Raw genomic sequence first — 24,812 nt, forward strand, 5'->3', positions numbered from 1 at the left:
GTGCGCGGCCGTTCTGCCAGGGCAGGCCCCGTGCGGAGAAAAGTCGCAATTGGACGAGCTGATTGGAGTTGGTGGATAAATCGCTGTTGCCGGGCTTTGGCGAGCCGCCGTCCGCACCGCCTGGGGGTGAGAGGCTGCGCGAGCTCGTAGTTAGTCCCGTCACCTCAGCTACCTGTGTTCGGGGAGTGTCCTGGGGTTTCAGATTTTCAATTTGTAAATAAAAATAAAATTACCCTCAACCTCCCCTGACACGAATGTCGGAGGGGGGTGACTGCGCGTGCGCAGGGAGGGGGGGGGGGGGGGGAGAATGATCAGGGCGCATGCTCGACGGGGGCCTGTGTTAGGTGACCCGCAGAGGCTGCTGGGAGTTACCGGACCGAGCGCGAGCGGGAGGCTGGGCGCATCCTGCCTGCCGGAGTGGGGCAAGGTGAGGGTGGGGCTTGGGGTGGAGAAACCTGGTGCGGGGGGAGTGGGGAATCTTAGGGAGAATTTAGGAAATCCGCCTTTAGAGAAACGTGACCCGCGTTCCGCCCTCTGCCCCGCGAGGGCGGGGGCTGGAGGCCTCACCCGGGCCGGCGGCGCTTGCGGGGGATTGGGGACCGGGCAGCCTCGAGGAGTTGTGGAGTGATCGGTGGGAAGCCACGCAGCGCTGCCTTGGAGGCACTTATCACTGTCCTCCAGGCCAGCAGTTCAGTCTGTATCGAATTCCCTTCCTGTATGGGGCCTCACGTTCTGATCGGCCAGTTGGTACATCTTTGTGCCCACGCGGGACAGAATCACCCCACCCAAACACCCACGCAGACACTGTTCTTATGAAAATGCTGCCCAGCCTCTCTCACAATGGAACGTGCCCCTCTTCTGTGGCACTGTAAATGCACCTAGCTTAGCTCTGCCTTTACAAGAGGCAGCTCGCTCTCCCTTGTGCAAAGAAAGTACATTTGAAAGCAGTGAATGTATTTCAGTCAGAGATTGAGCATTTTTCTTGCTACAGAGTGAAAATGGCCTCGAGACGAATTACACGGGAGACTTTTGATGCTGTGGTGCAAGATAAAGTTAAGAGGTATCGGATGGACCGAAATGATGCTATAGAAGAGACAATCCATCATTTTAAAGGTAAGGCCCAAATCAACCCTCAGTTTGCCTCCCCTGTGGATTATGGCATTTGCTGTAGAGATCACAGTTTTTTGATATCTTTAAATTTGCTACTTTAAATTTGCATTAATATAGCTTTTTTCTGTGTTTTTTTTGTGTAAGAGCAAAGAGGCGTGGCCCCCACACTTCATAGTGATAGGTTCAAGAAGCTCAGTCTGTTGACCTTAACAAAGGAAGATAAGGGGCGACTTGATTACAGTTTGAGTATCTACATAGGGAACAAATATTTAGTAATGTGGTTTTCAGCGTAACAGAGTCTAATGGCTGGAAGTTGAAATGAGATCAATTTAGACTGGAAATGAGTACATTTTTAACAGTGCAAATAATTAACTATTGGAACAACTTACCAGCATCGTGCTGGATTCTCCATCATGGATATTTTTTTAAATCAAGATTGGATGTTGTTCTAAAAGATATGGTCTAAGAATTATTTTGGGGAATGTCCTAGGCCCTGTGTTATACAGGAGGTCAGATTAGATGATCTCAGTAGTCTCTTCTGTCCTTGAAATTTATGAATCTATGGATAAGATATTTTAAGTAATTTTCTTGTGCAAAAACCCAGACTTTTTTAACATTTATTGCTTTTCTATTGCAAGGTAGAAAGTACAAGAAGAGAGAGAGAAATATTTCATAGAATTGGACTTGGGCTCTAATTTAAGGGGATGTGTAGGAGTGTTGGTTGCTCAGATTTCTAAATGTGCTTGACCTCTTAGTACATTAACACATTTTATGTTGTACTCATTTCTTCTTTTAAACTATTTCTTGCAGCTCATTCAAGATCAGTTTCAAGACCCAGGTATGAAGACAGTTTTCATGATGATGGAAGATATTCACATGATGGTCCTCAACACCATCCTCATAACGACTGGAGAGGAGACACTAGAGAGGACTATCCAGGGCCTTCTTATAGATCTAGTAGCCCTCTCATGAGGAAAGATGATTACTACCATGACCACTATGGCCGCCCTGATTCTCGGGACCGGGACTATGGCCGCCCTGATTCTCGGGACCGGGACTATGGCCGCCCTGATTCTCGGGACCGGGACTATGGCCGCCCTGATTCTCGGGACCGGGACTATGGCCGCCCTGATTCTCGGGACCGGGACTATGGCCGCCCTGATTCTCGGGACCGGGACTATGGCCGCCCTACCTCTCGGGACCGGGACTATGGCCGCCCTCACCCTCGGGAATCCTCCAGATTGCATGACACTGACTTTGGCTCTTCTGAGCTCTTGGGTGATTTTAGGTCACCAGGACTTGTGGAAGAGGAGTATGGGAACATAGAAAGTCAGGATTATGACCTGGAGTATGGACTTCAATCTGAGAGTGAGTTCAGACCGCCAATACGCAGAGGCAACATCAGTAGAGGAAGGATTCTGCGAGGAAAAAATATTACAAGAGGCCTGATTAAAAATAAAATCTTTAAAGGAGATATCAAAACTCCTCTAAAGAAATGGAACACTAAAAAAACACTACCAATGACTAATCAGAAGTCAACTCTGCAACCTGATCAGATGCCAGAAACTACAGACCGTCCTAACCAGAGGTCAGCAATTGCCCAGCGCCTTAATCAGAAACTAATCCTACGACCTAATCAGAGGCCAACTGTGACAACCCAAAGGCCTGTCATCCGAATTCGTAAGTCTGAACATGTTCTGAGACACCTTAATTTTGATCTTGTGGACAAGTCTGACATATTCTCAACCTTTGGAATAGAAATAATAAAATGGGCTGGATTTCACACAATAAAAAATGATGCAGAATTTCAGCAGCTGTTTGGGGCCCTCTTTGAGCTAGAGACAGAAACGTGTGCAAAAATGCTTGCTTCATTCAAATGCTCACTAAAGCCAGAACACAGAGATTATTGTTTCTTTACCATCAAAAATTTACAACATGCTGCTTTGAAGACTCCCAAAGTAGACAATGAGTTCTTAAATATGTTGTTGGACAAGGGTGCCATGAAGACTAAGAACTGCTTCTTTGAAATAATAAAGCCTTTTGATAAGTACATGATGAGGCTCCAAGATCGTCTTCTAAAGAGTGTCACACCTCTGCTTATGGCCTGCAATGCCTATGAATTAAGCATCAAGACAAGTGGTTTCAGTAATTCTGGAGAAATGGCAGGTGCTTTTGAGACCACCATTTCTCTGTGTCGTAAGTCCTTGGCACTTTTGGGGCAAACCTTTGCATTAGCTTCTGCTTTCAGGCAAGAGAAAATACTTGAAGCCGTTGGTCTCCAGGAAATGGCTCCAGCACCAACGTCATTCCCAAACTTTGATGATTCAACATTATTTGGAAGAGAGTACATTGAGAACTTGAAAGCTTGGCTTGAGAAAAGTGGCTATCCAATTCAGATGAAGAAAATAGAACCCGAGTCCACAATACAGCTTAAAAAAACTGCTCCTGATACAAGACCTAAAATGAAGAGTAAGTAAAATGCCATAAAATATTTTTCTGATACATATTTATTAGATTTTTCCCCCCATATAATCATGGAAGTGAGAGATGAAAAGGCCTATTAGACTATGTAGTCAATCCCTCTCCAGTGCAAGTCTATTCCCTATAATACACTCATTGGTGTTTTGTCTAGTCTAGATTTAAATGTTCCAAATGGTGGGACTTCCAACACTTGCCTTGGCTGACAAATAACTTGCATTTCACATTTTCATAGTAGTATTCAAATATAACTAGTCTTCACAACACCCTTTTGATGCATATAAGTAATTCTCATTTTGTATGAGAGTTAATTTGCCCAGATTATGTAGGTAGTCAGCAACAGATCCACAATTAGATTTTACAGAATTTTGCAGGGTCGTGGCTCCAGCCCCAGGCTCAGTCCCTTAATCCACACTGCTTCTCATAATGACACTGTTCTAGACCTAAGAGATCAATCATTGAAGTTTTTCCTGATTTTTTTTTTTTAAGTCTTAATTTACCCTTATTAATTTATTCTCATTAATTCTACTTGAATCTTTTTTGCTAATATTTTAAAAGATAGGAAAATGTAACTGTAAAAGCACAAATATTAAAATGCAGACACAGAGGTAAATATAGTAGCTGAAACTACTTTTGACTTTTTTTTTTTTTTTAATTTGACTTAAGTGGCAAGTAGGACTAGATTCCTCTAAATAAAATGAGATCTCACACCAATCCCTGCAGTATCCCAGTAGATGCTTCTCATCAATTTATTACATTGCTCTTTGTCATGACCCTTTGTTTATGGTTATACATAGAGCCATGCCCAGATACAAAATTTGTATCTGCATCCGATCTGCAATACACAAAAATGGTTCATGGATATAAAGCGGTTATCTTCAGATTTGCAGGGTTCTAGTTATTCAGCCAACTATCAGTTCATGATACACTTCCTATCCAAGTATCAGAGGGGTAGCCGTGTTAGTCTGGATCTGTAAAAGCAGCAGAGAATCCTGTGGCACCTTATAGACTAACAGACGTTTTGAAGCATGAGCTTTCGTGGGTGAATACCCACGTTGTCAGATGCATGCATCTGACGAAGTGGGTATTCACCCACGAAAGCTCATGCTCCAAAACGTCTGTTAGTCTATAAGGTGCCACAGGATTCTCTGCTGCTTTCCTATCCAAGAGAACTTGAAATAATTTGAGTGAGATTCTGAGAGATTTTCTATCAAATGATGTGCTAAAATTTGCTTATATTGCAAACAATAGCTTTCCTGTTAAGATAAAAAGTTACCTTATTAGTTCTGAAAGATTTGTTCTTTACAATGTCAATTGCTGTTGATTTCATCATCGTGGATGTGTTGTGACTCTTACCTCAATACTTGCTCCGTTATTTGACTGGGAATTGAAACTAGATTTACAGCTAGTAATTGTCATGCTATAAGACTAGTATAATTAATATGATCCTGGCATTATCTTCTAACCCGACATTCTTTAAGTATTACATGATCACTTCCCCCTTTTATTATCCTGATTACACCTAAAATGTCAGTCTACTGAAAATGGGCCTGTGTAGTGTGTTAACAATAGCTGGCTTACTCCTGGAATATTGCTATAAACCTGGTTGGACACCTTTACATCCTATTGTCAAGAATAATACAACGACCATGCTTTTTTGTTGTTACAGTTCCACAGCGAGCTGATCGGAGAGTTGTAGAGACGATTGAAAAGCTGGTGAACAGTATTGTTACAGGTACTTTGTCAGCAAAAGAGAGGACTGCTCAGAAGAGCTGCCCTGAATATTGGTAGGTATTTTGGTGAAATTAATTCCAGATATACAGTCGAAGCTCAGGTGAAGGTTGTTCGTAACTCTGAAATGTTTGTAATTCCGAACAAAAGGTGGAGGTGCTTCTGGCAAAAGTTTACTACTGAACATTGACTTAGTAAAGTGTCAAAGCTGTATTATGCAGAAGGAAAATGCTGCTTCCCCCCCTTTTTTAGTTTACATTTAACACAGTTCTGTATTGTATTTGGTGGTTGTCCCTGCTGCTTCCCGATTGTGTACTTCCGGTTCCAAATGATGTGTGGTGTGCTGGTCAGTTTGTAACTCTGAGGTTCTACTGTAGCATAATCATACTTTGCCCTATTTAGTGTCTGATCCTGCTCCACTGAAGTCAGTGGCAACTTTGCCATTGATTTCAATGGATTTAAAATCAAGTCCATAGTGGATATTTCATCTGAATAGCTGAAAACACTTTATAAATGCTAATTAAGCTTTTTAACATACTCGGAAAGTAAGTGATATCTGCCCAGGAGTTCTAATTCTTAATCACCTGCTTTGTCTAGTAGACTAGACTCCTTTTGATCTATCAGTCCACATGCAGGAGGGCAAAAACAGTTTGAGTAGAAAGCCATAAGACATTTAGGTATAATGAATGTATGTGTGTATGAATTATGTATTTAGTCCTGTGCTCAATGTTTGAAAACAGAACTTGAGACACATAATTGCATAAGCATGGTATAGTCTAAATTTTTTCAAGTAAATCTCATTTTGTTCTAACAGCAATTTGGATGTGAAATTTAAGTTGCAACTTGAATTAAACTGAGATTGAAAAGTTTTGTAATGCTCTATTAAAGCTTTTTAATCCAGGTTAACATTTTATTATATGAAGTTGATTTAATTTCAGTAATTTAACATGAGTATTCTTTTTGAAGATGAAGTGGGCTGAGGCCCTGATTCAGCATTGACCTCTATGTGAGCAGATCCTTGTGCCCTCACATGTGTCCCCATGACTCCAGACAGGCACAGGGATGTGCTTGCGGGGAGCTTGCTGCAGGGTTAGGGTCTAAATTACAGAAGGTTAGAAAAGACCTGAATTTAAATCCTGGTTTACATTCATATGAGCAAAAATGAACATGATTCACTTCTATCCAGTCAGTTTGTCCAGATCTTTAACAATGCCATTTTATTTTAAAGTGACGCTGTCTAGTTGAAGGTTGGTTGAGAACTGGCTTCTGTAGTCACAAATTACAACTAGAGAAAATTTTTTCTGTACTTTTCCAGTTTGTTCACTTTGCAGTTTGGACACCACTTCGGCGCTGATTCTAGAAGTTATTTAAAACATATGAGTTAACTTTAAGCATGTGAATAGCCCTAATGTCAATGGGACTACTCATGCTTAAGTACTTTCCTAAATCCCCGGAAGTATAGTTTGTGTATTGTTAATTAACTGTTGCTTCTGTACAGGCACTCAGTTTCTTTTCTTGGTGAAAAAACCTTTTATAAACAGTGTGAAATAGAAGAAAACTTTTTTTTAAATCCGAGACACACTCTTTAAAGAGCATTCTTTCTTAAAATGGAATTATTTTAAATTAGTCAGCTTTGAAAAAATTAATCAAGTTGATAGCGCCATTTTGAATATGATCCCCACAGTATAGCTGTTTCATTACTGGCAACTTGAGCTCTATCTTAGAGCAATCTGATTTTGCCGCTTGACACAACTTATCTTTGCTTACTGCTTAGGAAGTGGAACTACTGCTTATCTGAGGAAAACCCATACCTGCAGGCTGTTTTTACCAGGATAGGGCATCCTAATAGTATCAACTACCATGATGTTCTTAAAATATTGAAGGTTGATTTCAGTGTATATTTTCATTACACATGCTGCATGCATTTTTCTTTTCTAATGTAGGTTCTTGTCTGAGGAGGATAGTCTAGAATACAAATATTACAGACTGAAGTTATCAGAGATGCAAAGATTGACATCATCTACAAAGGATGGAGGCAGAGAGGGGAAAACACCAGAAGAATCTGCAACAGAATCAGTGAGGGCAATGTTGTATGCGAGGAAAGTAGCAAGTATCAAGAAAAGGCTCTTTAAAAGAAAAAGACTTGGAATTTTTACACAACATGGAGTTAGAGGCAGGAAAGTGAGAAAATCAACTATAGGGACACAGACTGTGCTTTCAGCTGGTACGATGCTGAAACGTCAAGACAAGCTCACCCAAGGTTCGATTCAGTCAAAATCTTCCATATCAGAAATCAGCATGTCTGAGAAGAACTCTTCATTGGACACAGCTGGATCCTCACAGCATGCCACCAATCCGGAAGTCTCTCTGTCACTCGAAGAAGTGGCAGACACTGAGGATTTATTGGCATCCACTGGACATTCCCAGTCACTGTTGTCTCAATTTCCTGATGGTGGGTGAAGATCTGAAATTAAATCTTAAGTGCTCTAGTAGTATGAGCAAGGCATTAGTTCAGATGTCAGTAAAATACTCTACTTGGTATCATTATTTACTATGTCATAGTGTCTTGAGATTTCAGTTACTTTAGATCCCATTGTTCTAGGCACTGTACAAACGTACTGTTTTCTTACTTGCAGTGGATGCTAAAACAATGGAAACTGCTGAGAAGCTGGCCAAGTTTGTTGCTCAGGTCGGACCAGAAATTGAGCAGTTCAGCATAGATAATAGCGCAGATAACCCAGATCTTTGGTGAGTAACCTATATATCCATTTGTGTAAATAGTCTAATAAGAGAAATTACAACACCAAGTTTTTAATGTAGAATTACTGTTTGACATATAGTTCTGTCTTTTGGCTATTGGTAGCATTAAATTACGTAGATTTTTGTTTAATATCACTATCTTTTGGTCCTTAAAGAAGATATAAATTGTAACATTTTAAATATTTTTAGGAATGTAGGATTTGGATTTGTTTTACTAAGTCAGATTATTTGTCCATCTTGTTTAACTCAGCGGTTCTCAAACTGGGGTCTGTGAGTCATGTCCAGGGCCACCAGCCCTGCTGATCAACTCCTCCTCCCTCCTAGCGCCTCCTGCACACTGCAGAACAGCTGTTCCATGGCATGCAGGAGGCACTGGGGGGAGGGGAGACGTGTGCACAGGGCGTGCTTTGGGGTGGGAGTGGAAAGAGGTGGGAAAGAGGAGGGGTGGGATGGATTGGGGGCTGGGGCTAAGCGGGAGTTGAGTAGCCCCAGGGAAAATCAGAAGCTGTCTTAGAGGTCCATGAAACTTTTTAAATCAAAATAGGAGTCCTCAGGTTGCTAAAGTTTGAGAGCCGCTGGTTTAACCACTAATTGACCACTAATGGAGACAGTATCTGAAACTTGAGAGGAGGCCAAAATCTCTCCAGAATGCACAGTTGTGATAGGCGGGAGATGTAATTTTTTTTTACATCCACAGCCAGTCATCCTGCACCCCAAAGCAATTCTTTGAGGGTATCAGCAAACATGGACAAGAGTGATCTAGTGGATGCAGTGTGCTTGAACTTTCAGAAAGCCTCTGACAAGGACCCTCATCAAAGGCTCTTAAGCAAAGTAGTCAGTTAATGGATAAGAGGGAAGTTCCTCTCATGGATCAGTATCTGGCTAAAGGGTAGGAATAAATGGTCAGCTTTCCCAGTGGAGAAAGGGAAATAGTGGGATTCCCCAAAGATCTGTACTTGGGCTTGTACTGTTCAACATATTCATAAATGTTCTGGGAAAAGGGGTAAATGGTGAGGTGGCATTGTTTGCAGATGATACAAAATTAATCAAGATAGTGAAGTCCAAAGCTCAGAGGGGTAGCTGTGTTACTCTGGATCTGTAAAAAGCAACAGAGTCCTGTGGCATCTTATAGACTAACAAATGTATTGGAGCATAAGCATTCGTGGGTGAATACCCACTTCCTCAGATGCATGTAATGGAAATTTCCAGAGGCAGGTATAAATATGCAAGCAAGAATCAGGTTAGAGCTAATGAGGTTAGTTCAGTCAGGGAGGATGAGGCCCTCTTTTAGCAGTTGAGGTGTGAATACCAAGGGAGGAGAAGCTGCTTTTGTAGTTGGCTAGCCATTCATAGTCTTTGTTTAATCCTGAGCTGATGGTGTCAAATTTGCAAATGAACTGAAGCTCAGCAGTTTCTCTTTGAAGTCTAGTCCTGATGTTGTAGGACGGCTACCTTTAAATCTGCTATTGTGTGTCCAGGGAGGTTGAAGTGAACTTATTAGCCAAGATGGTCAGAGATGCAGCTCCATTCTTTGGGTCCCTAAACCTCAGGCTGCCAGAATTTGGGACTAAACAACGGGATAGGTTGCTTGATAAATTGCCCTGTTCTGTTCATTTCCTCTGAAGCATCTGATACGGGAAGACAGGATACTGGGCTAGATTGCCCATTGGTCTGACCAACTATGGCCATTCTTATGTTCTGAACTTTTTTTAGAACTTTAAACACAATGGGTCAAATCTTCTGATGGTATAAATTGGCACGGCTCTACTGCTTTCTATGGGGCTGTGCCAGTTTGTGCCAAATCTTTTGTTGGTGTAATGCCATTAGTGTTTGTCAAATTGGACCAAGCAACTTCTTTTACATGTGGTTGGGAGTTCCTGTAGTATTTCATAATAGTACAAAAGTACCAGAGTAATGACTACATCTAATCTTTTTTACTAAATCCATTTTTAATGTCTAACTTTATGGTAACACATAGGAATTTTCTTTTAGTTGTTGAATTTAAATGCTTTTCAATGCAATTTGTTTCTGCGATGCTTCCAGGTTTCTGCAAGACCAAAACAGTTCTGCTTTCAAATTTTATCGAATGAAGGTGTATGAATTGTGCCCATCCATCAACTTTAGTGCTGTTTCAGAAATAGCTGCACTTGGAGAAAGTGATAAACCTGACGAAAGAAATTTGGATAATTTAGAAGATGAGGAGGAAGAAGAGGAGGAGGACGACAATGAGGATGAAGAAGAAGAAACTGAACTTGAGAATATCTCCCAGACCTTGGAAGAAGTGGAAATGGAGCATGCAGAGGAGGGGGAAGAAGAGGTCTCAGCGGGTAGTGCTGAGGAGATCGCATCCAAAGAGATGCTATCCAAAACAGGAGAAGAAACTTCAACAGGTGAAATGCAGCCAAGCTCAGCTTCTGATAGTACTACACCAAATCTGTCAACACAGGTGCCAGCTTCTGCTCCTGGTACCCCTTTCCCTCGCAAAAGAATCAGCAGCAAATCTCTGAAAGTTGGCATGATTCCTGCATCTAAGAGGGTCTGCCTCATAGAGGAACCAAAAGGTAAGTATCATTTCAAGGATGTTTTCTGGCCCTCGGCAAGAGTACCTGAATTCTATATATTTGTGGTTCTTGGTTTAATAAAATGAATTAAAAAAATATGCACTTGAGATGTCTGTTTACTAGTAGCCATTGGCACATCCCAGTGGACAGTCATTGCATTCTGGTGCAATAGTAAAACTTGCTTCTAACCTGTGTGTGTTGTAAAGTTGACTCAACAATGCTTGTATTCAGTGAGCATATGTAGCTATTGCATCCCACAGTCCTCTCTGCTGTTGATTAAACCAAGTGATAAAAAGGTCCTTGGTAGTGGTATTAGATTAAGGCATTAAATGGGAGTCACGCATATGAATATGTATTTTGCTAGTTCCATATTCAAATTGGTCATCTTTAGGATTGACTTTTGTCTTTGCTTTAATTCCCAGTTCATGAACCTGTCAGAATTGCTTATGACAGACCCCGAGGCCGCCCAGTTACAAAGAAGAAGAAGGTGAGGAAACTGTGTGTAATTTCACTCTATCTTGTGAAAACAGTTCTTTTGCAGATCTGAAAATGTCTGCCATTGATTTCATGGCAGTCCAGACCTTAGGCCTGGATCCTGCAAGGAACAGTGCACTGTTTGAGAGTAGCCAACTTCCCTCCACTCCCAGGGCAGACAGTGAAAGGTGACAAAGCTCAACACCCCCACAGTTTAGGGCCCTTATTGAATAATTAAGTCATTTGTTAATCTGGTAGCTTTCTCTTACCTCTTAGAATAATTTTGTAAGGCTGATGTAAGTGTGGTCAAATGGAGTTTTTGTAATAGTGAGTGGGTTAATGTTGCTTTTGTTATCAGAAAACACAACTATTAAAAAAGAAAATAGTGTGCTCTAACGCTTTTCTATTTTTGATATGATTAAACAAATCAATGACACAAAATAAAGATCGTTTGTCAGGTACATTAGTTTAGTACTCTGTAAATTGGCAACACAAACAGTTACGCTTCAGAAGACATTTTCCATCCAGATGAAGAAACCTGTCACTTAAGCATATACTTTTAACTCTGATTCTGTACATTCAGGAACTTGGAAACACTCAATTTGCAGAAGGTTTCTGGTGAAGAGATCAAACTGGTGGCTGCTTTCTGTACCAAAAACTCTCCCCCTGCTTTCTCTCTCTGCAGAAACCAAAAGACTTAGACTTTTTACACAAGAAATTAACAGTTAAGAATGTGGGTTTCCAGATGCTTCAGAAGATGGGCTGGCAAGAAGGACGTGGTCTTGGTTCACAAGGAAAAGGAATCAAAGAGCCTGTGAAAGTGTATGTAATGGGAACAAACTGCAGAAATATTAGACATATTTGGAAAATACTTCTAGTAGCAATTGTGGGTCCCTGTCCTGTCCTGAGGGGATTGGTCCTATGTCTATTCCCACTCTTGGTCTCCTCCTTGGGCTGGTCAGAGTTGAGACTAGAGGCCTTGTGTCTCTACTAATGAGATTGGGTGGAAGTTGGTGTTCTAAGGGGAGGCTGTTTCCTGCCATCTGAATGGACATTGCTGAAGGCTGGGAGGAAATGCTTCCTGAGGCTCTTTATTTACACCACCTAAACTCTGGAGAGCACCCTGCTGTGTGTGGAACCCTTGTAATAACATAGGGGTGCTCCGTTAGGAGGAAAAGAAATAGATTTTACCTTGCAAGCTCTTTGCATGCAGAATTCCAATTCGTGCCTGGATATTGCTGTGATGTGTGCATTGTAATATATGAATAGACTTCATAGGAGTTCCACACACAGTACTTATGTGTTAAGGTAATACACCATCTCCACTATAAACATAAGATTCTTTCCACTGCATCCTGCAAAGAGGTAAGTGCCTCTCCTAGAAGGTAAGCGTGCTTTTCTCTTGAAATGCGTACATTATTATTTTACAATCTTTTCTGAGTTTTAAGAATGTCTTCTCCAGTGTCCTCTTCCAGCCAAGATAGTAGGTTATAGTTCTTCCAAGCTGCAAATAGAGAAACCGAGCACAAAAAAAATTGTGATTTCACTCCACCAACTCCATGGGAAAAACTCTAGCTGACTGAAGTATTTTGTTGGTTTACCGTTTATTTTCTTAGGGAAAAATTTTCCCATCTTTCTCTCCCACAGAATTAGTTAATTTATTTGGGTGTCTTTTAGCCAAGTGTATGTTTCTTTGTATTTCTGTGACACCCTGGGGTTAGGTGGCCTATCACCTTAGTCTCCCACCTCCTTCCTTCAGATGGGAATGCCCTATGGGAAAGCACCTCATCTAGTCTATAGCTCTCTACTCTCTGCCAAGATACTGGATCCTTAGCTTCCAGAACTCCTCATCCCAACACACTTGGAGAAGCCAAGAGCACATGCAGTTCCTTGATTCCCCAGCACGCAATTAATAGTTGAGTGTTAAAGCCTGTTTGGTCAATCCAGGTGCGAACCTACCAGGGTTCTGAAGAAGATTCAGAGCCTCTGTAAAGGGAAGTGTTTTAGGTATGAAAATATGCTGTTGGTTTTTGTTTTTTTCCAACTAAAGTTAGCTGCTCTGTCACTCATGGAAAGGCACTTGCCCAGAGCAGACAAGTGAGAACTGTTTGTGCATGTACTCCTTGTACACAGTTCTCAAGAAAATTGTGCCACCCTTTTTGGTCTAATGTACAGAGGGAGTTGCAGCTATGTTTCTAGGTAACTCCAAAGCACTAGATTCTTTAATTATCTCCAGTGCTCTTTCTTTTCTCTCTGGAGACAAGTCTCAGGCCCAAATCTGAGGTTTGTGAGTGAGGCTATCCTGGGCAATTTACCTTTTTGGGTATCACTGTAGTGACCTTAATTGCTGTCCAGTGCAGCTTTTCATTTATTCAAGGTGATCCATGGCCCTCCCTTTGGATATGCTGCATGCTTTAGAAACCAGCAGCCCTTCTGTGGACAAGTACTAGTTGAGATGTGGTTAGAAGGCCCACAAATTGGGTAATTCTATCTCACCAAAGAGAAATGGACAGAAGTAATATGTGTGAAGGTTTAGAGGCAGTCCAATGTAATGTTAGCATAGCCTTTTATTGCTGTGTTACAGCAACAAGAGCATTTGCCTCCAGGATTGATGCACACAGACATGTCAATCGTCTTGTATGTGGAGATGGAAAAGAAGCTTGAGGCTTGCCTGTGACAGGGAAAAGATAATAGCTAGTCTTGGAAAGGTTGAGAATAACATCCCTTTTCTCCTCTTGGGTTTCTCTTCCTTCTTCCATAGCAGAGATAAGAGATGGGGAACATGATGCCTCCTGCTGGAGCCAGTAGTTACAGAAAGTTCAGTTATGGGAAGCCCCTGCTGGTCTTGCGTTCCTCTTTCTGTTTTAGAGAAGTGATTTGTGTCAGCTATGGATCTGGCCAGGTCTGAAATTGAACTGAGGGAAGACAAATGTGAAGGCAGAAGAGCTTTAGATGATCACTCTTATAACCAGTCTAATCTCTAACTTCTCTGATTAGTCACTTGTACTCTTGCCCTGAAAGTTATCCCAGAAGGAGGACTCTACAATACTTACAATATCCACAATAAAGTCTTCCTGGTTCACAGATCCATTATTACTTAAGCACCAATGGTTGGCGCTATACAAGACAGAAAATGAAGACAGTCCCTGGCCTGAAGTGGTGACAACCTAAAAGATGAAACAGAAGGAATGCATTGGGAGGTCGAGAGGAATGATTAAGCTATGACATGTTACAGGCACATTTATTTGTTCCCTATTGTGGGCATCACAGAAATATCCTTGGGAAGATTGTTAATGCAGTGAGAGTGGTGACTTGGTGAACTAGGATGGGAATGGCATGTTTCTGTGGGGCATGTGGAAAAAGGCACATTTTAGACAGTGGCCTGTCCCTGCTAGGAAGCCACAGAATTGTTGAATTGTTTTTATGCTCTTCCTACAGAGAGTTGTTTTTTTTTTAACTTGATCTTGCAGCTCCCAAGGCTGATTCTAATACTGCAGGGATTGCAAGGAAAAAGCATCTTCCTGGAACTTGGTTGCAGGCACAAAAGTCCCTGCGGACTGCAAAGGCTCAATCTACTATTAAGAGTGCACAAATATTCCAAGGCTGTATGACCACCTACTTGGCATATGTGGCCATGGCTATATAGTTACAGAAATTAGATAATGAGGATGGTTTCTTTCTTGATGCCACTTACGCCATCTGAGTTTCCACTTGTGGTACAGCAAGCCCAGTTACAGCTCACCAGACCCTGTGGTTGTGTTCAGGGCTGATAACTTGCCCTCTAATTATTTTTTCTCCAACATGAAGGCAAGGTGCTTAGTTTCCAAGAGATCTGGGGGTTTCTGTGCCATTTTGGATTTTAGAAACAATGCTACTTTGGGGTGCCATCATTTTGAATAGGGACCATGTGTGTTATGAATCAAGTGATCAATCCAGAGGAGTTTATTTGAAATTGATCTAGATAACTATCTATATTTCCATATATTCAGCAATATCACACAACCTTGGCTTTTTTCTGTTTCTGTCTGCAGAGAGGAAAAGTTGTCCACAGTTTGGCCTGTCATATTAAGGGACACAAAGAAACTGAATTAGAATCCTTACTCTGTAACTGTCTCTTTGAAACTATTGTTATTTTACATCTTTTCTGCACTTTGTCAAATAATGTATTTGAATCAAATTGTGCTAACTATCCATTTTATTCCGTAGGGGTACTACCTCTGCAGGGGAGGGCTTGGGTGCTGCAGGGGAAGAAAATAAAGAAGATACATTTGATGTTTTCCGTCAAAGAATGATACAAATGTACAGGCAGAAAAGAGCAAGTAAATAGGTATGTGCAATGGACAGGTCTAGTTTATGAATTCCTGCAAATATTAAAATACTGCAGTTAAAAAGCCTTCCTTTGAACAGAAGTGTTAGTGTGTTTCCACAAATGCACCTGGGTTTTTATTATTTCATGAAAATCCAGAACTACTTTGGACTGCTGAATTACCCAACATCTTACTTTCTAGGTTTGACACAAGAGACTCATTTGCTAGAAAACGTGGACATGCAAAAGCTGCTGTGTGAAAGGTTTTCGGCATGCTGCCACTATGAAGAACACTTTGTGCTGTGGCAGTGAACTTGAATACTAATGTACCAAAAACGTTTTCAAGATTAAAGTTAGCCTTGTACTTAGATGTGCAAGCTGACAACTTGGATGTCATCTTCTGAGGAAAAAACAACTGATTTGCTCTCAGACGTGCCTGTTTACCTTTTGCTTTGGCTTAGAATGCCTATTATGTGACAAGATGGTTTGCTCCAAACAATGTAAGCAACACAAAAAATATCAGCTGGAAAACCAGTCTGCCCCTTTCTCAGGCTGAGAAGATTTTCAAATTCAGATCTCTTTGAGAGATGGTTTTCCTCAGTACCAGATGTTGCTTTATTTTACTAAGCTTTTTTTGAATGGCTGCATCTTTTGAACTGCTGCTATGATCTGGACAAAGCAGTTCTTGATATTTTTTTCCATTCATAGAACAATTTAAGAACAAAACCTTTTAAAGTAAGCGTGCAGGCATGTATGAATCCATGCCTACCTATGTAGGACTTACATAATGAATCCATATAAGACCATCCAACTATTCTGCCTAACAAAAACTTCAGCTGCTCAGATTTTCGCTGTAACAAGCAAGCAGTACAATTTCAAGTGTACTTGTTTTTACGTGACTTTGCAGGTCTTGCTCAATAAAATCTTGTATAGTTTCTTTCCCTCAAAGAAAGAAATCTGCAAACAAGGTGTAACTTGGATTCTGCAGAAGATTGGAACTATGTTTTAAAATAGTATTGGAAGTCAAATATAGAAGATCATCTGGAAACCGAACATCTGTTTTGTAAGTCAGAGCATCACTTTAGGGAGTCAGCTTATTTCTAATCCTATTGAATATTGTTCTTCAGAAGTTCTTTGACTGCAGGACTCCAGGAAAATGAAACAAAACCTGAGGGTGTTAAAGAACTTTGTATTCCATTGTTCTCTCTTTATTTAAATAAAGATGAGACTCCAGTAGTATACTTTATGCTTCAGTAACAAACAAACAAAAAAAAGTATTCTTGGTGAAGCAGTTCCGAAGAAATGATGGAAGACTTAGCAGTAGTATTGAAGGCAAATGTTCAAGGTCTAGTTGATCATTTATCTTTCACCAGGTTTGCATGTCAGTAAAAAATCCATGACTGGATTGCTCAAAGTGACAATTTAATAATATCAGTTGCACTTTTTAGCCTGCTCCTTTTTCTCCATCGTTACACTTCTAAAAATAGTTGAGCCTTCATTTATTTTTTTTTAACGTGGCAGTGGCAGATTACTTCCTCTTTCAAGAGAATTTGTCTTGATCTAATGTATGTTTGGCTTATTAGGTGTGCAGGTTTAATGATTTCATTTGGCACTATGCTGCTTGTAATGCAAACAGCTTATGGTACAGTCAATACAAGTACCGTACAGTAAAGCAGCAGTGTCTGGCATTCCTAAATGATGAATATGCAAGAAAACTTGATCTCTGGTTATCAGCTCACCTGTGCCTATTGGGCAAAGAACAGTCATCTCCTCATTCTAAAAATAAATAAACCTGCTAATTGAAAGGGAATATCTTAATTTTCATTCTTTAGCACCAAAACCTTTCCATTCCTGTAAAATCAATTTACTTAGTTTATGAAAGCAAGATTTCTCTTTGCTTTGTGTGTGGGGGTGTGTATGTAAGCAATAAGCTACGTACCATGCCACAGTGTAATTTTCTGGTCACTCAATTTTAATGGCTTGAAAGCACATGACCGCTAAAAAGAGCAAATAGAGAAATGATTGTCATGTTGGTACAGTTAAATTTTTCCATGAACGTCATGCTTCTCCACCTTTACATTACAAGAAATTAGAGCATCCAGGACCTTAAATACAACTGTGTGTTTTCAAAGCTTGCCTGATTCATCATACTTTATTCAAGACATTTGGTGATACTACAAAGATTTATCCCATAGGCTTTGCTTGGAAATTTTTAGAAGCATAAACCGCACAATCATGTTGGAGAAAGGCTGCCTTTAAGTTCAGCTGGTACAATATTTGGCAGTATTACACTTACCTGATAGATTCCTATTTGGAGATGTTTTCCACTGCACTTTTTCCCTTTCCCATGGTTAATTAGACGTGTTGAATGCAAAAACGGAGGGTTTTTTGTTTTTGTTTTTTAAAAGGAGTTCCACCATTCATGGTCTGTTGTAGAATGATGCTCTGGAACCAGTAGTGTTGGCCCAGGAGTTATTTCTCATACCCACTAATATGGGTTTAACTTCCCTTTGTTTCATTGATGAAGCTGCCACTGTTGCTGTTTTACAATTATTTTATTTTATTTTTTCCCCCACATGCTTCCAGTTCACCTCTTCTTTCACATTTACATTTTGGAAGAAAATCTCTTGACTACATGCTGTGCTATTTGGAGAAAGACACAAATCAGTGTGTGGCTTCACACTATGTTGGGATGCATTTTCTCAGCCCCCTCAACCCTGATCACCATTCTGGGCTGTTCTGGTTTAAACAGATTGGGCACAGTACCATTTGGGGTACATTTGCTGAACACCTGCTTATCCAGTCTGGAAAATTTGAGTATCCAGATTGGAAAATGGTACATTCCCTGCTGATTTCAACTCAATTTAGAGCAATTTCCTTGAGTATTATGCACTCTTGAAAATGAATGTGAACAGTAGTTCCTAAGGGAATCTTAATCTGCTGCCCTGGATAACTGTAGTATGGTCAATCTTTCTTGTGCCAAGCGTTAATTTTGGACAAGATATCAGCAGAGCAGCACTGGTGCTAAGATTCCAGTGTTGCTCTCAAGTGGGTTTCTGTGTACCACTTTTATCTTGTTTTACCAAGAGATGACCTTACTCTCCTTTGGCAAAAGGAATTCCCCTCCCCCCTTTATTTGAACCTGCTTTTGCAGGCAGCTCTGATTTGAAATTTTAAATACAGGTACATATGTGAAACATTGTGCAGATACATTGCCTTGTTTACTAGTTTCTTTTCTGTTATTTTAGTTTCCAGGCTCTCTTCCATGAAGACTACAAGCGTCAGTGAACATTTTAACTAACTTCAGTGGTGTGTCTGCTGTCTTTTGGTTGTTTTTACTGTTGATGATCTTGTAGAGCAATTTGCTAGTTTTTGTTCTGTGCAAATTGGCAGTAGTGCTAAGCTAGTAATAAATAGATGCTTGTATTATTGGATAACTAAAGTTTCTTTTTAGTACAAGTAAAGATGTTAGCATTGTTAATCTTTTAAAATCTGCAATAAATGTAGAGACAAACAGTTTCCTCTTGGCTTCAATGATGTTTTGCATGTGAATGTGGGAAATATGCACCATTTCTTTAGTACTGATACATGAAATTGGGATTATATAGTGTTATATCACAATGCAATCATCCATTTACAGGGTTGCTTTTTGGATTATTTCAGAGTTGTTTGATTTTCGTAGGGTTCAAGTGCATTAAACAAGGGTACCATGGTATTATCTCTGACTTGAATGTCAGTTCCAGTTTGTACCAGCCAGAATGAGAGAGTTATGTTCTGGGCTCCTACAACCCAGAAGCCAAACCTTATCTCTATGATTATCGCTGGTGCAGTGAGCTATTTCAAACAACAAGCAAAAATAGCTTTATGTATAAAGAATAACTAAAATTGACCATTTGGGGGGGCAGGGTAGAGCCACAGCAAAGTGAAACGTTTTATCAGTAATAGTTGCTGTCAAGAGTCATTAGAGAAGTAAAGCCTATTCAGTGTATGGTAATTTGGGAAAGAGATACAAGCCCCAGTGTAAGAGCTGTCCCTTGCTCCTGTACTGACAGTTCCTGGTAGCTGTACAGAGGTGGGGAGTACTAAGTGTGGGGTCAGGGAGGGAGACTACTCATTTGTTTGCTTGAAAGGTGCCCTAATGAAGCAGAAGAATCTCCTGTGCAAATAGTGCACTGTTATTTGAAACAGATGTGTTGGACTAATACAACTGTTCTTATTCTGTTACTTGCATATCTTAAATGGTATGTAATACCGATAATCTATTTTCTTCCTGTTTATAAAATTTACAAAAATCTATAGCCTCTTTAATATATAAACATTGAAAAATGCAGAAATATTAAGCTTCTTAAATACAGCACACAGTGTTTTTATTTGTATTGATGTTCTGTTCTGCTGTGGCTAAAGTTAGTTGTGGTTCATTTTGCCCAAAATAAGTCTGGCCCCCTTCTAAATGTAATAAATTTTGATGCATAAAAATACATTCTTAGATAATTTTTCATTGTCTCTCTTGCATGCATGAAAATTCTGTGCTATCTTCCTCATTCACTGTATCTCATGGCTGTGGCTGGTGAGTCACAGCCAGATTGCAGGATTGAATAGTAGTCACTTTAAATGAGAATACATTTAAGGACAACATAAAGTGATTACTTTTGAAATAAATAGCTTTTGTGAACCTTGTTTGGATAAATTGCTAAATGAGGGCAGGTGTGGAAAATGTTTGCATTAGCTCTGGGCAATAAAGTCATTGCTGTTTTAAAAAGCACTGACATCCAGTGTGCTCTGTTTAGCTTTGTGCCAGAAGAATGTATTTAAAAGATTGCAGTTTTGCCCTTGAACTACTGCATGGGCAAAGCCTTAACTCTGACAGGCTGATAGCTAAGGGAAACGTTATCCAGCTACTATCTCATTGAGTATTAATAAAGAATGATTTGCATGTAACTTTTTATTCTGTCACTTTGCCTACATCTCCTAGTTTAAAAAAGCTTCTGCCTGAGCTGGCCTAACGGTGGAAATGTCTTAGGCAGTTGGAATCATCTAGCATTCCCCATTTGAAGGAATTGTAGGACATGTTATTTCAGAAAATACAAGCATTCTTCCATATATAATATGAGGAACTTAATCTATTTTAAAAATTTCCTGACTTTTTTTGAGGCTGCACAGTCAAATCACAGTACAATCTGAAGAAGTGGGCTGTAGCCCATGAAAGCTTATGCTCAAATAAATTTGTTAGTCTCTGAGGTGCCAGAAGTAGGCCTGTTCCTTTTGTGGATACAGACTAACACAGCTGCTACTCTGAAACTGTACAATCAGTGGAAAACAAGAGCCACCTGCTATGATGGTGTTTTAAGTATGATCAATAGCTTGGTTATTTACATATTATCTCTTTCTTCCTTGCTGGTAATGCATGGTCAACTCTGACACGCAAGCCCCCCGAGCCCGCCCCCCCCGCCCCCAAATCAAATAGAGTTTGTAGATGCATTCTGTCCTATTCTGTAACACATTAGGTCTGGCTGATCAGGAGTATCTAAATGCACAAACCATTTATATGTATTTCTATAATCTGCAAAAAATGTGAAGGGTGTAAATATAAAGGAAGAGAAACTATTTCAGGTGTATAACCTGAGATGGGATAAAGTTGAAAAGGAAATGTGCTAAATACTAGGAAAAACTTTTCCCACTCTGTCTACTTGAATAATATCTTGCAAGAAGTGAGTGGGAAAATACTATCTCCTAAAGCTCTTAACTGGAAGAGTCAAAACACTAGAAAATTTAGTGCAGGGGAGAAAAAAATCCTACATTATTATATCAGTGGAGTGGATGACTAATAGGTCTGTTATCTGTAATTGATTTTCCTTGGGTTCTAATACAGCAAATTGTTAGGGAAGCTTTGGTAAATATAAATGCAATGGTGTCAGTTGCTCCTGAGGGACTCCTTAGTTATTCTTATTATATTTCAAGTGGGAGAAAATGTACCCTTTTAGTGACTAAACCTTTGACGGTATTTGGATTTATCACCTGAAGAGGAGTACTGTGTAGCTCAAAAGCTTGCCTCTCTCAGAAGTTGGTCTAAATACAAGATATTACCTCCCCGATCTTGTCTCTCTCATATCCTGGGGCCAGCATAGATACAATCACACTGCAAACAGCTATTAAAGTAGGTTTTCTATCTAGTGGCTCTTCTGAGATGCAGTTGGAGTGGATAAAAGTTTATTTCATCATATTTGTATTTTAGTTGCTTTCCATGAGTGCTAAAAAAGATCATACAAATCAAGTTGAGGGTCCAATTTGCTCTCCCATTTTGTTGTTTGTTTCTTGGTATAATTCCCCTGTGCTTTTCTAGTGTTCTTTCTTACAGAATGGGTACAGCAACCAGGCATGAGGGGTGAGGAAAAAAAGGGTATTTAAAGAATTATGAAAGAAATTCACAGTTGCTCAAGCAAAGCTCCACTTAGTTAAGTAGTATGTTACCTACCTCCCCTCCCTACAATGCTTCAGCACTGATCAGTTTGGTAGTGTCACCAATTTAAAAGTGCAGACTAAAAGCAAAAATTGTAACTGAAACACTTGAAATCTGCAGGTGCCCTAAATGTAGCAGTTGCAGCCAGCAAGCCAAAAAAAAAAAGTAACCTCATGTATGATGCTCCTTGCTGTTATTTTTGCAAATGATATTTGAAACCATCCCTCCTTGCCCTTTTGGCAGCGCGTTTGCTGTGATACTGCACCAACAGCGACCCCTCAGGTGTGGGGTTTGTTAGGATTTAAGTACAATGGTAGGAGGCGGGGCTGCTGCTAAGCTCAGACCGTTGAAGGCCGGGAGCAAGACGGCCGAGCGCTCAATCTTCTCCCCCGGCATGTGCCGCGAGTGCCTTGTTCTTGCTGTTGACAGAGGCGAACGATTCAGTTCTGGGGGGAACTGACCTCCCCTCTCCCGCGGGAGCCGCTCCGGGCGGGGCGCTCCGGGCGGCTTGGGGACGCCGTGGGCGAGGCTGGAGAGCTGCGGGCTGCAAGGCGGGAAGCGGGCGGGAATCTGGGCTGCCGGGCGCGTGGGGGGCCAACCGCCGCCTCCTCCCGGGTAATGCGGCAGTTGGGCGGGAGGGCGGTTCTCCAGTGCTGGAGTGAGGTGGGGCTGGCTGAGGGGGTTCCCTGAGGGTTGGAAGGGGAGATGGGGGTGGCCCTGGTTTCCTGTAGCGAGGGGTGGGGCTGTGGAGGTTCTTGGGGGATTGAGGTGCTGGAGGGGTCTAGCAGGTTCCATTGGCACCTGCTTTGCTGTGTATGTGCTAGTCACTGAGGCTCCCTTACCATCTACCAGCCCCCCCGCGAGCCCTAGAAGGGGGTTGGATTGGGGTTGCTGGGTGATGGGGAAGCCCCCCCCACACACCAGGCAGTGTCCTGGCTGTGCCCTGGCCTTCCTTTCTCCTGCAAGGAGGAAACTGTGTTGGAGATGCCCCATCCTGCGGGCGAGCCCAGGGCAGGTGTCATTCCCAGAGCCCCTTTCGAGTGCAGCCTGGTGAAGGAGTAAATGGGTGGGAGAAGGAACTGGAGGCTGGGATTGTTTGTCAAAACTTCTACTGACTAACGGAGACCTTGTGGGCTTCACACAACATAGACTTTTGAGCTCTGTCCAGTGATGCCGTCCTACCAGGGGTGGTGTTAGGGGGTAGAAAGTGGGCAATTGCCAGTGGCCCCATGCCACTGGGGCCTTGTGAAGCTAAGTTAGATGATCAAGCTTTGGTTTGAGCCCTGGGTGGCGGGACTCAGGCTTGGACTCCTTAGTTTCTGACTTGGGCCCCAGCAATCTAATCCCGGCCTTGCCTCCTGCCTACCCAGATGCCTTTCCATTCACTTTGGTACAACTGCACAAAGAACATATTTCAGATCCTTTCTCTCCCAAAAGGAGACTGTGGATTCAGATAAAGTCTACCACTGTGGAACAAAGACCTGAAACACAGCTGAGGCGGAAACACACGAAAGCAAAAATAATCTAAATGAAAGCTGTGCACAGCATTGTTACATTAGCTCAGTTGTGCCTACTTATTGCAGGATGCAGTAGATATGATCGAAACATTCATCCATACAGACAAAGGTTGACTAGTGTCGGGTAGGAATGGCTGCCGATGTACGAGGTAGCTGTAAAATACAAATGAAAAAAGACTTTTAAGAGTGCAGAATACATTTTTGTTATGAATGCTAAGGTAATTGATCTTTGTTTAATCAGCTGAAGGTTAATCAGTTGAATTGAGCTTAAACTGCTTTTAGTTTTAGCGTATGTCTATTGGATGTTCGTGAAAAAGTTTATTTGCAAACAGAACAATTTAAAAGGCTATTTTGATTTACACAAGCTTCATAAAATGTTAAAAACTACAGATATCTACATCTGAGACCTCCTAACAAGATATTTTCAAGAACCATACAGAAAATGCTGTCTGTAAATATTCAGATTTCAAGGAATTAAAACTAGATAATTATATTCTAACTGGATTTCTGAAAATGAGTGGCACCTCTGCTGTCCTCTGTCTCTATCTTGTTAATGGATTAATGCAACAGATGGAAGCCTCTATCCTGAGCTGCATTCCCAGAAAAACAGTAACATACCAAAGTAAGTGTGATAAAACTCTTATGTTAAAAATCCATGCTGAAGAGTAGTAGGGTTCCCTCTGTGTGGTAGGTATGTAAGAATTGCCAGCTGAACTGACTGAAACAGCAATTACTTTATTTTCAGTTAGCTTTTGACCAGGATACTAGTATTATGAACTCCAATCTCTTGAATGCTATGATATCCTATCTTTAATCCCCACAAGATGTTGTCACATGTTAGGCTTTATGTGTCATCTGAAAGATGGTACTTTCAATAACACAGTATCACCTAACACCAAGTTGGGGCATTGATCTTCAGTACAGGCTCAGAGAAAAGAATGCCACCTACTGCATAACCAACCCATCTTTTGTCATCCCTTAGCATTTCCTCATCGAAGTACTGACACATTCCAAATCTAATTAACTTGTGAGATCTAACAGGTAGAAGAGTTTCGCTTTTCATACAAAGAACTCTTTGTGATAATCTCAAAGACAACACAGTTTTCAACACCATTGGTCATTCTTTCTCCCCCAGATTCTTGTATGCATCTTCTGCTGTGATTTACCCTAACATTAAATCTCGTGGCTGGAGACTTTGGTGACCAGTTAATAATGATTTTGTGTTGGTTATTTTTCTATATAACAGTGGAAATAAAATATCTATGTATAATTGAAAATTATTTAAAACACGATCCTGGAAAATGTGACTACAATATAAGCTTTTGTCCCACTGCTATCCATTTTTCAGTCTGGTATTTTTGTTTCATGGCAATGGTATTTTTGCAGCAAATAATTTTTAAAATAACTTTATAACTTGT

General features: G+C 40.9%; 1 protein-coding gene across 4 annotated transcripts; it reads left to right on the forward strand.

Annotated features, from left to right (window-relative positions):
• Window positions 1-21: 21 nt before the first annotated feature.
• Window positions 22-23,890, forward strand: SUGP2 (SURP and G-patch domain containing 2). 4 transcript variants are annotated; one of them, XM_075070948.1, is made up of 11 exons: window positions 22-126; window positions 992-1,113; window positions 1,921-3,579; window positions 5,258-5,375; window positions 7,263-7,771; window positions 7,956-8,067; window positions 10,123-10,640; window positions 11,063-11,127; window positions 11,800-11,936; window positions 15,321-15,441; window positions 15,623-18,937. In XM_075070948.1, exons 2-10 carry the CDS (start codon window positions 999-1,001, stop codon window positions 15,439-15,441), a joined length of 3,354 nt encoding a protein of 1,117 aa, XP_074927049.1. In that variant the 5' UTR covers window positions 22-126; window positions 992-998; the 3' UTR covers window positions 15,623-18,937. The 4 variants fall into 4 exon arrangements, with proteins under 4 accessions (XP_074927049.1, XP_074927048.1, XP_074927047.1 ...); XM_075070947.1 differs by lacking the exon at window positions 22-126 and adding an exon at window positions 335-427; XM_075070946.1 differs by lacking the exons at window positions 22-126; window positions 15,623-18,937 and adding an exon at window positions 23,785-23,890.
• The last annotated feature ends 922 nt before the right edge of the window (window positions 23,891-24,812 follow it).

The sequence above is a fragment of the Chelonoidis abingdonii genome, chromosome 11 (assembly GCF_003597395.2).
Source record: "Chelonoidis abingdonii isolate Lonesome George chromosome 11, CheloAbing_2.0, whole genome shotgun sequence".
NCBI lineage: Eukaryota > Metazoa > Chordata > Testudines > Testudinidae > Chelonoidis > Chelonoidis abingdonii.

Bases quoted from the DNA above. Each gene is read 5' to 3' on its own strand.
- SUGP2 (XM_075070948.1), top strand. From the start codon at position 999: ATGGCCTCGAGACGAATTACACGGGAGACTTTTGATGCTGTGGTGCAA. The intron at 11,128-11,799 runs GTGAGGAAACTG...CTCTCTCTGCAG, and splicing joins CAGTTACAAAGAAGAAGAAG to AAACCAAAAGACTTAGACTT. The intron at 11,937-15,320 runs GTATGTAATGGG...TTTATTCCGTAG, and splicing joins ATCAAAGAGCCTGTGAAAGT to GGGTACTACCTCTGCAGGGG.